Here is an 11,161-nt window from a genome sequence, read left to right on the forward strand (position 1 = left end):
CCGAGTGAGGGAAAGACCATCCCTTATATAGGAAACTATCCTCGCCTAGGACGTGTCACTCTCTGGCTGGTCGCTGCCAAACGTGCCAGATGACGTACCACAGTATACGTGTCCCCCTGAGTGAGGAATTTACCAGGCGCTTGCGTATTGCCCTTTTACTAGGTGCATCCTGCTGGATATCGGCGCCATCTTACAATAGAGAATGTGGGGGCGGCCCTCCACAAACTACAACTACAACTACTGCATCCCTAGGTCATAACTTGACTGTGAGTCAGTTTGTTCAGAGTGGAACTGGTATCTGCAATGACTTCAAAACTGACAGAGGAATGTGAACGTATGTGTTTGCGGGAGTCTTACTACTCGACATTCTTCATTACATGGGCAGAAACAGGTGATTCGCATATGAAATTAAAAGGCAAAGAAATGAACACAGTTGGAGAAGGTGGTAAAATCTTTAACAGCCATGAAAGGACTGTTACATACAACATGTTTTTAATCCTTTAGACCAAACTATTTTGAATTTTCCTTCTCTTCTGAAAGTTAATGCTTTTGCAGGGAAAGGATGTGACTAAACTTAGAACCCAGCACTAGAGGCAGAAGTCTACGGCTGGTCATGAACACTCAAGAGTCAACATGGCCCATCCTGCTTCCCATTGTTAGGAGAGGGTTAATGGTGCTGACCTTTCCCCAGAAGAAATTCTTAGCACCCAGAGATAAAGGAAAAATTTAAATCAGCATGCAGATTGATACTCTAGCTATTTCTTAAAGAGGTCCAGCCTCAATCAGAAATATTTCATGGTTTAGGATTAGAACTTGTAATAATCCTGTGATCATCTTAGAGTGGTTTTCTATCTCTGGCAGGAAGAGTTTTTTTTTCCTGGAGCTAAGGATGTTTTACAGAAGCTGAATTTTCAAGTTTCCAGATAGTTTTATCTTTATCAAACAGAACTTGCTTTGTATGCAAATATTGGTAAAGGTTGCTCACCAGCAGCAGAGGGCAGACATTAACCTTTTAGAAGAGAGAAAGGGAGGGCAAGCAGACTGGCAGAAGCAGAAGTCATTGGTTGTTTTAGCTTTGTTGTCTCAGACCAGAGAAAGTTTCCTATTCTGTTTTCTTATTCCTGTGTAACCTAATATTTCCTAAGTGAGGTTGTTAATCTCATATTTAATGTTAAAGCTTACTCTTTTTCCTTCACCATCCTTCACCTCCTTCTCTATCGTGGCAGAAAAGAGGAATTCCTCAGGTGTGTGTGTGTGTGTGTGTGTGTGTGTGTGTGTGTGTGTGTGTGTGGTCTGCTCCTTGGAGTTAGAGAAATATGTGCCAGAAATAGAAAACAGGAAGTACACCTGGAATCAGCATGGAGTCCTGGGATGCCAGCCTACAGAAGAGTGCAGCCTACAGAAGAGTGCGCCTTAAACTTACCAAGATGTATTTCTTGTGCTTTGTAGCATGTAGCTCCATAAGCAATTTAAGTGACTGCAGAAAAATTAGTTATGCTCACAGCAAACCTGGCAGGGGTATCCTCGTGAGTTCCAGGCCAGTCTCGTCTAGAGTGAGTTCCAGAAGAACTGAGGTTACACAGAGATACTGTTTCAAAACACCAAACCAAACCAAAACAAACCAAAACAAAACAAAATGAAGAGGAAGAAGAAGAATGGGAAGGAAGAGGAGGAGGAGGAAGAGGAAGAGGAGGAAGATGAGGAGGGGAGGAAGAGGAGGAGGAGGAGGAGGAGGGGAGGAAGAGGAGGAGGAGGAGGAGGAGGAGGAGGAGGAGGAGGAGGAGGAGGAGGAGGAGGAGGAGAAAAGAGAAAGAAGCCCATGGGTGAGTTTTCACACAACTGGATACTGAGATTACTTTGCACTGAAATACGTGTGACCTTTCCGGTTAACCTATCAGCATTCCTCTATTGTCTATATATCTAACTGATGTAGTCTATGAAAGACATTTTTATAACTTATGTGGGTTGGTGGGTGGGGGAATATCCTCATAGAAGCAGGGGGAGTGAGGAGGGGATAGGAGGTTACTGAAGGGCAAACCAGGAAAGGATATAACATTTCAAATGTACATAAATAAAATATCCAATAACTTTCCTTACAAAGTGGAAATTCTTTTTTTTTTTCTTTTTTTTTTTAATTAACTGAGTATTTCTTATTTACATTTCGAATGTTATTCCCTTTCCCGGTTTCCGGGCAAACATCCCCCTAATCCCTCCCCCTCCCCTTCTTTATGGGTGTTCCCCTCCCCATCCTTCCCCCATTGCCGCCCTCCCCCCAACAATCACGTTCACTGGGGGTTCAGTCTTAGCAGGACCAAGGGCTTCCCCTTCCACTGATGATCTTACTAGGATATTCACTGCTACCTATGAGGTCAGAGTCCAGGATCAGTCCATGTATAGTCTTTAGGTAGTGGCTTAGTCCCTGGAAGCTCTGGTTGCTTGGCATTGTTGTTCATATGGGGTCTCGAGCCCCTTCAAGCTCTTCCAGTTCTTTGATTCCTTCAACGGGGGTCCTATTCTCAGTTCAGTGGTTTGCTGCTGGCATTCGCCTCTGTATTTGCTGTATTCTTGCTGTGTCTCTCAGGAGAGATCTACATCCGGCTCCTGTCGGCCTGCACTTCTTTGCTTCATCCATCTTGTCTAATTGGGTGGCTGTATATGTATGGGCCACATGTGGGGCAGGCTCTGAATGGGTGTTCCTTCTGTCTCTGTTTTAATCTTTCCCTCTCTATTCCCTGCCAAGGGTATTCTTGTTCCCTTTTAAAGAAGGAGTGAAGCATTCACATTTTGATCATCCGTCTTGAGTTTCATGTGTTCTATGCATCTAGGGTAATTCAAACATTTGGGCTAATAGCCACTTATTAATGAGTGCATACCATGTGTGTTTTTCTGTGATTGGGTTACCTCACTCAGGATGATATTTTCCAGTTCCAACCATTTGCCTATGAATTTCATAAAGGCATTGTTTTTGATAGCTGAGTAATATTCCATTGTGTAGATGTACCACATTTCTGTATCCATTCCTCTGTTGAAGGGCATCTGGGTTCTTTCCAGCTTCTGGCTATTATAAATAAGGCTGCTATGAACATAGTGGAGCACGTGTCTTTTTTATATGTTGGGGCATCTTTTGGGTATATGCCCAAGAGAGGTATAGCTGGGTCCTCAGATAGTTCAATGTCCAATTTTCTGAGGAACCTCTAGACTGATTTCCAGAATGGTTGTACCAGTCTGCAATCCCACCAACAATGGAGGAGTGTTCCTCTTTCTCCACATCCTCACCAGCATTTGTTGTCACCTGAGTTTTTGATCTTAGTCATTCTCACTGGTGTGAGGTGAAATCTCAGGGTTGTTTTGATTTGCATTTCCCTTATGACTAAAGATGTTGAACATTTCTTTAGGTGTTTCTCAGCCATTCAGCATTCCTCAGCTGTGAATTCTTTGTTTAGTTCTGAACCCCATTTTTAATAGGGTTATTTGTTTCCCTGCGGTCTAACTTCTTGAGTTCTTTGTATATTTTGGATATAAGGCCTCTATCTGTTGTAGGATTGGTAAAGATCTTTTCCCAATCTGTTGGTTGCCGTTTTGTCCTAACCACCGTGTCCTTTGCCTTACAGAAGCTTTGCAGTTTTATGAGATCCCATTTGTCGATTCTTGATCTTAGAGCATAAGCCATTGGTGTTTTGTTCAGGAAATTTTTTCCAGTGCCCATGTGTTCGAGATGCTGCCCTAGTTTTTCTTCTATTAGTTTGAGTGTGTCTGGTTTGATGTGGAGGTCCTTGATCCACTTGGACTTAAGCTTTGTACAGGTTGATAAGCATGGATCGATTTGCATTCTTCTACATGTTGACCTCCAGTTGAACCAGCACCATTTGCTGAAAATGCTATCTTTTTTCCATTGGATGGTTTTGGCTCCTTTGTCAAAAATCAAGTGCCCATAGGTGTGTGGGTTCATTTCTGGGTCTTCAATTCTGTTCCATTGGTCTATCTCTCTGTCTCTGTGCCAATACCATGCAGTTTTTATCACTATAGCTCTGTAATACTGCTTGAGTTCAGGGATAGTGATTCCCCCTGAAGTCCTTTTATTGTTGAGAATAGTTTTAGCTATCCTGGGTTTTTTGTTATTCCAGATGAATTTGCAAATTGTTCTAACTCTTTGAAGAATTGGATTGGTATTTTGATAGGGATTGCATTGAATCTGTAGATTGCTTTTGGTAAAATGGCCATTTTTACTATATTAATCCTGCCAATCCATGAGCATGGGAGATCTTTCCATCTTCTGAGGTCTTCTTCAATTTCTTTCTTCAGAGTCTTGAAATTCTTATTGTACAGATCTTTTACTTGCTTGGTTAAAGTCACACCGAGGTACTTTCTATTATTTGGGTCTATTATGAATGGTGTCATTTCCCTAATTTCTTTCTTGGCTTGTTTCTCTTTTGTGTAGAGGAAGGCTACTGATTTATTTGAGTTAATTTTATACCCAGAAAGAGGAAATTCTTAAGAGAAATAGGTAAGCCAGCTAATTTATTTTACTTAATTTTAAAACTGTGCTTAATTGTTGAAGTATGCTGAATGCTGCATCCTTTTAAAAGCATGCCTTCAAAGGCCACAAAACCACATTTGTACACATTTTTATGGATATGATTTTATTTATTTATTTATTTATTTGACTTATTTATTTTATTTATTTATATAATAAAAGTATGTTGCCTCTTTCTCAGTCCCCCCTCACAGAGTTCTTTCCTCCACTCCCCTACCCATTGCTTCTGAGATGGTGCCCCCACCTCCAAGGATCCCCCTCTCTGTGGTATCAAAACTCTACAAGATTAGGAAAATCCTATCCAACAGAGGCCAGAAAAGGCATTACTCTACATACGTACAAGGTACAAGCGACATATGTGCTACCCCCCTGGGGAAAGACCTTGCATGCTCTTTAGTTGTTGACTTAGTCTCTGGGAGCTCCCATGGGCCCAGGTGAGTTGTTATTGTTGATTTTCCTATGGGGTTGTCAGCCCCTTCAGTTCCCTCAGTCCTTCCCCTAAATCTTCCATAGGAAGAGAGGTCTTCAGTCCAATGCTTTATTCCAAGCATTTTCATCCACCCATTGTTGTGTGTGCAGTTTCTCCTATCTCCTATCAGACTCCTGTTGGTTCATGGGCCTACACTACTACTGTCAGGATCTTGAATTTTCCTATTGAGGGGAATCTCTCCATACATATCCTTATTTGTATCTGCATCTGTCTCAGTCAGCTGTTGGTAGAGCCTCTCAGAGGACAGCCACACTAGGCTCCTGTCTACAAGCACAACACAGCATCAGTAATAGTGTCAAGATTTGTCAGGATGGATCCCAAGTTGGGCTGATCTTTGGTTGGCCATTGCTTCAGTCTCTGCTTAATTTTTCTGCCTGAATTAATTTTAGACAGGAACAGTTTTGGGTCAAAAGTTTTGTGAGTGGGTTGGTGTCCCTATCTCTTCACTAGAGGTCATGATTGACTACTGGAGGTGGCCTCTTCAAGTTCCATCTCCTCACTGTTTAGAATTTTGATGGCCTCCTCTATCCCAGGTCTCTGGGACTTAAAGCTTAAGATTTAATGGCTTAATGTTCCCCATCTCTGAATGCTTACAATTAATGATGACGTGTGTACTATCTCTCATCTCTACTCAATAAACCCAACTGTACTAGAATCCTTCCCTGATAAAGATTGTACTGGCTTGGTTTGTGTTTCAACTTGACAGTAGCATCAGAGAGGAAGGATGAATTGAGGAAATATAGCTGTAGGGCATTTTCTTAATTAATGGTTTATTGAAGATAATACATCCCATGAGCATGGTACCATTCCTGGGCTGGTAGTCCTAGGTTTTATAAATTAACATGTTGAACAAGACATATGAAACAAGCCAGTAAGCTGCTTCCCCCATGGCCTCTGCATCAGCTTCTGGTTCAGATGGTCTGAACCAACTGTCTCACAGTGAAGTTATGACCTATATCTAGGGCCTTCATGGTTCCTACATCAGCCAAGTTCCTGCTCTATCCTTCAGTAATGAACAGCAATACGGAAATGTAAGCTGAATAAAACCTTTGCTCCCCAGCTTTCTTTCTGATCACTGTGTCCTTCCTTACAGCAATAGAAACCCTAGATGTGACAAAGATGCTCTTCTAACCTGAGTGGACTTCTGTGACTGGGAAGCACCACAGTACAACCAACAGCACTGGGCTGCACTTGTGTGCTGTCATTGGGAGAACTCAAGTAAATGAGGGCAGCACCGAAAGTTCATACTGAAGTGGTCAAATTTGCATGGGTACAGAGAGTGTTTAGTGGCCTGGAGAAGCCAATGGATGGACGGGCCCCAACAGGGGAGAAAGACAGGAGTTACTCTTTTGGGAGAAACTGGGAGGAAGTATGAGGACCTGCCTGAGAGCAGTCCTGTCTGCTAGGTGACAGAGGCAGCAAATTCACACCGCAGTTCCTTCCAACAGACATTGTTTCTGTGGATCTAACCACTTTTTTGTGGGTTGAATGATGGACAGGCTCACCGTGGGAGACAGACAGACACTGGGCAGAAAACTTCTAGTGCTGGCAGTTGGGAGATCAACCAGGATGTGCTGCAGCAGGAAGGGGATGAATATGGGAGAGTCAAAGTAAGGATCCTGACGACTTGTCTTCAGAATACAAGATGTAAGCTGGAGGAGATGTGAGGAAGCACCTTGGCACCACTCCCCAGGACTGTGAGGAATGGGAAAAACAGCTTCACACCATGTGCCACTGTCCGTGGTACCAAAAAGAATATGTGGTTTCTCTCAGTAGACTTTCTCTGCAGGTATTATTTAAAACCATCCTTTACCGTGTGCAAATCTGTTCTTATAAGGTACCTATTTTATTTACTTATGTGTTTGTCTGTGTGAGCATGGAAATGGAAGTCTGAGAACAACTTGTGGGAATTGGTTCTCTCCTTCCATCATATGGGTCCTAGGGATCAACCTCACGTCATTGGGCTTGATGGCCAGTGTCCTCATCCTCTGAGAATTGTTACAATTCTTCTAGTTTGTTACTAGTAATTTAATTCCCTACTGAGTCTAATTTATAAGTTACACTTCATCTAGGTAGATGGATGACAGATAGATAGATGGATAGATAGATAGATAGATAGATAGATAGATAGATAGATAGATAGATGACAGACAAATAGATGGGGGAAAAGTGTAAATAGGATCCAGTGTCATCTATTATTTTAATAATCAATTGGGCATCTTTATCTTAAGAACAAAGAACTATGACACACACCATTTTGGGGTGACAAAAACTATGTATACATCCTGCAGAAGTGAACTGTGCAGAGCTTAAGGGGACTATGCTTGGGGTAACTTGTCTTTGTGCCAAACCTATGTAGTAGATCCTCTCCTTGACAATTGTCTGGAAAACTGTACTAATTCTATGATGACCCTCAAGGCCTAATTACTGGTTCCCTAATATTGTATGTGCACCTAGGTTCTTCCTCAATAATGAGTACAAGAAATTTACTTTCAGTCCCCCAATCTCCAGTAGGTACAAACACTGAGGAAACAGAGAGGGATTGTCAAAGAGGAACAGGAAGCAGACAGCCGCTTGCTCAGGGTCATCAAATGTGAGTAGCTGAACTGTGTCACTTAAAATATAGATGCTAGGGTATTAATTTTCAGGACTTCAGTAGTTAGGAAATAATTAAAATATGTGCATAACATCCTTTCAAGTCCAATATGACAGATGTGCTAGCAAGAAGAGAAGACTACAGCACATTCACATATAGGGGAAGAACCTAGGGGAGAAAAGCCATATACAAGATAAGACTTTGAAGGAACCAGTGCAGACATATCATGATCCTTGACTTCCAGCCCCTAGAATTAAAAAAAAAACCCACAGTAGATTTCTGCACTTCAACATATTTAGTCTTGGAACATTGTGGTAGCCCAGGCTATTCATGCAGAATTTGAAGAGGAAAGGAGACCCTTATGAGAATGAGAGCTCAGAATAAACTGGAAGCTTAGAAACAAAAATGATTTCAAAACTGGAAAACACAAGGGCAAATGCTTAGGATGCAAACAAAGCATGGATGAATAAGACACTTACCAAGCATTCACTATTCATTATTTTTAATGCAATTAAACATATTTACAATAGTTAATCTGCCCACAACACATTTCCCACTCAATTAATAAAATATTGTTTCTCCAACCCAGAGCAAGAATTATTTACTTCTTTAATCAGACTTCATGCTCACTTAGTAAATGAGATATTCTTAACATTAAGTTAGTGTTAATACTTACTCTGAAAACAAACTCATGGTAGGTGAATGACTCTTTAGAATCTCTCCACTTAAAATGAGCTTTATGGCTTTCCTAAACCAAGGGTAAAAGAAAGCATAAATCAAAGGGTTCATGGCTGAGTTATAATAGGCGCTCCAGCAACAAATTTCATAGACATAGGCAGGAGTGATGAAGCCCATGAAAGCATCAATCAAGGTGTCAATTGTATATGGTAGCCATGAGACCATAAATGCCACCACAGTGACCCCCAAGGTTTTGGCAGCCTTCCTCTCTCTCTTGGCCACCCTGGCTTTGTGACTCTCTAAGGACGATTCTCCTTTGCTTCCACTTATAGAAGTTTCAATTTTTACAGCTTGCTGTTTGGCTACTAAAAATATTTTGCTGTAGAGTATGATCATAACGAGGGTAGGGATGAGGAATAAGAGAAAATCTATCAAAACCCAGTCTTGATTGACAACGATTTGGCAGCCCCCTACACAGTTGAGAGCACTTACTAAGTTTTCAATCCCCGTAGCACTGATGCCTGTGTAGAACACTGCACTGCTGTACACGAGGGGCAGAATCCAGGAGATGCTGATGCAAATTCCAGACACAGACACTGTGAACTTGGTGGGATAGACCAGAGGGTCCGTGACAGCGATGTACCTGTCCACAGAGATGAAACAGAGGTGGAAAAGAGAAGAATAGCAAAATGCTGCATCACAGCAGCTGTGAAGGCTACAAAATGTGTCTCCAAAGTACCAGCAGCTCTCGATGGACCTGACCATGCTGAAGGGCATCACAGAGATGCCCACCAAGAAGTCAGCACTGGCCAGGGAGGCGATGAGGAAATTGGCAGGAGAGTGCAGCTGCTTGAAATGGAGGACTGAAATCACCACCAGGAGGTTCCCACACACTGCCAGCACAGCCCCAAAGCCAAAGACCATGTACAGGAGGACCCGGAGCCCTGGCGAATAGGGGGTTTTAATGCAGGAAGCATTCACGTTCTCATAGCAGAGCTGCAGGGGGGCTTGGGAAAAGTTGCTTGTCATGATTCTGCCTTTTTGATGCTTGAGGGATTTCTGTCCTGCTAGAAGACAACGGCAATTGTGAGACACAAAAATGAAAGAAATGCACTCCATACTGAAGAATTAATTTTAAATGTTGCCTAAGCATGTAAGTTTTTTCTATTTTCATTATAAAAAATGAAGAAATGTAAAAACTCAGAAAATAAATTTTCCCTTCTATAGTCACACAAATTATTCCTATAAGTATGTTAACCTTCACTGTTAATCCCAGGGAAATTTAATACTGGTTTTTTACTGTCCAGTTACCTGAGTAATGGAGAATAGATTCCTTTCTTGCAAAAGATGATGGCTTATAATATAATGGTATATTCCAAAGGCCACCTTTAATACAATTTCAAGTCCTGTGTTGTTTGGAGAAGACAGCCAATCCTCTCCATCCACTGTAAACTCCGCATGAGGAATCCCTACAGTGCAAGGTGTGAATCTTCAAAACACACTCACTGCTGTGAATTGTAATTAGTAAGTTCTAAAATTTATGTTTCTCTGTGCTTTCCTAATTTGTGCAAATAGTGCTGATAATCAAAACCAAAAATTTTTTTGGCTGCTCTGAAAAGTTCAGTATTTGGCAATTATATTAACCATTTAATATTCTTAGCTTTAATACATAGATATTTCTGACCTGGTGGGTGAATCACCTATAAGTTCAGATTTTTTTTTAAAAAAAATCTTTTTTCTGTTAATCCTACCAATCCATGAGTATTGGATGTCTTTCCATCTTCTGGGGTCTTCCTTGATTTCTTTCTTCAGAGACTTGAAGTTCTTGTCATATGGGTCTTTAATTTGTTTGGTTAGAATTACACTAAGATATTTTATATCATTTGTGAGTACTGCGAACAGTTTCCCTATTTTCTTTCTTAGCCCATTTATAACTTATATAAAGGAAGGCTACTGATTTGTTTGAGTTAATTTTATATACGGCCACTTTGCTGAAGCTGTTTATCAGCTATAGAAGTTCTCTGGTAGAATTTTTGGTGTCACTTATGTATACTATCATATGATCCACAAATACTGGTGCCTTGACTTCTTTCTTTCCAATTTGTATCCCCTTGATCTCCTTTTGTTGTCTTATTGCTCTAGCTAAAACTTCAAGTACTACATTGAATAGAGACGGAGAGAGTGGGCAGCCTTGTCTTTTCCCTGATTTTAGTGAAACTGATTCATTTCTCTCTATTTAATTTGATATTGCATGTTGGTTTGCTGTATATTGGCTTTATTATGTTTAGGTATGGGACTTGAATTCCTGATCTCTCCAAGACTTTTAACATGAAGGTGAGTTGGATTTTGTCAAAAGGCTTTTCAGCCTCTAATGAGATGACCGTGTGATTTTTTTTACCTTTGAGTTTGTTTATACAGTGGATTACATTGGTGTATTTCTGTATATTGAACTATCCCTGCATCACTGATATGAAGTCTACTTGATTGTGGTGAATGATGGTTATTATTTGTTCTTGTATTTGGTTTGTGAGTATTTTATTAAGTATTTTTGCATCAATATGGCCATCCTACAAAAAGCAATGTACAGATTCAGTGAAATCCCTAGCAAAACCCAACACAATTCTTCACAAACCTGGAAAAAGCCATTCTCAACTTCACCTAGAAAAACAAACAGAAAAACAACAACAACAACAGAAAAAAAAACCCAGGATAGCAAAAACAATTCTCAAGAATAAGGAAACTTCTGGGGAAATCACCAACTCTGACTTCAAGCTGTACTATAGAGCAGTAGTGATTAGAAAATGCATGGTATTGGTACAACACAGACAGGTCTATCAACAGAATAAAATTGAAGACCCAGAAA

At 40.9% G+C, this 11,161-nt stretch overlaps 1 protein-coding gene across 1 annotated transcript; it reads right to left on the minus strand.

The window, feature by feature from the left end:
* Nucleotides 1-8,292: 8,292 nt before the first annotated feature.
* On the minus strand, nucleotides 8,293-9,417 carry Taar8a (trace amine associated receptor 8A). The gene is given in 1 exon segment (NM_175599.1): nucleotides 8,293-9,417. A coding segment is annotated over 1 exon segment (1,125 nt).
* Nucleotides 9,418-11,161: the final 1,744 nt, after the last annotated feature.

Source organism: Rattus norvegicus, chromosome 1, assembly GCF_021556685.1.
Source record: "Rattus norvegicus strain SHRSP/BbbUtx chromosome 1, alternate assembly SHRSP_T2T, whole genome shotgun sequence".
Lineage (NCBI taxonomy): Eukaryota > Metazoa > Chordata > Mammalia > Rodentia > Muridae > Rattus > Rattus norvegicus.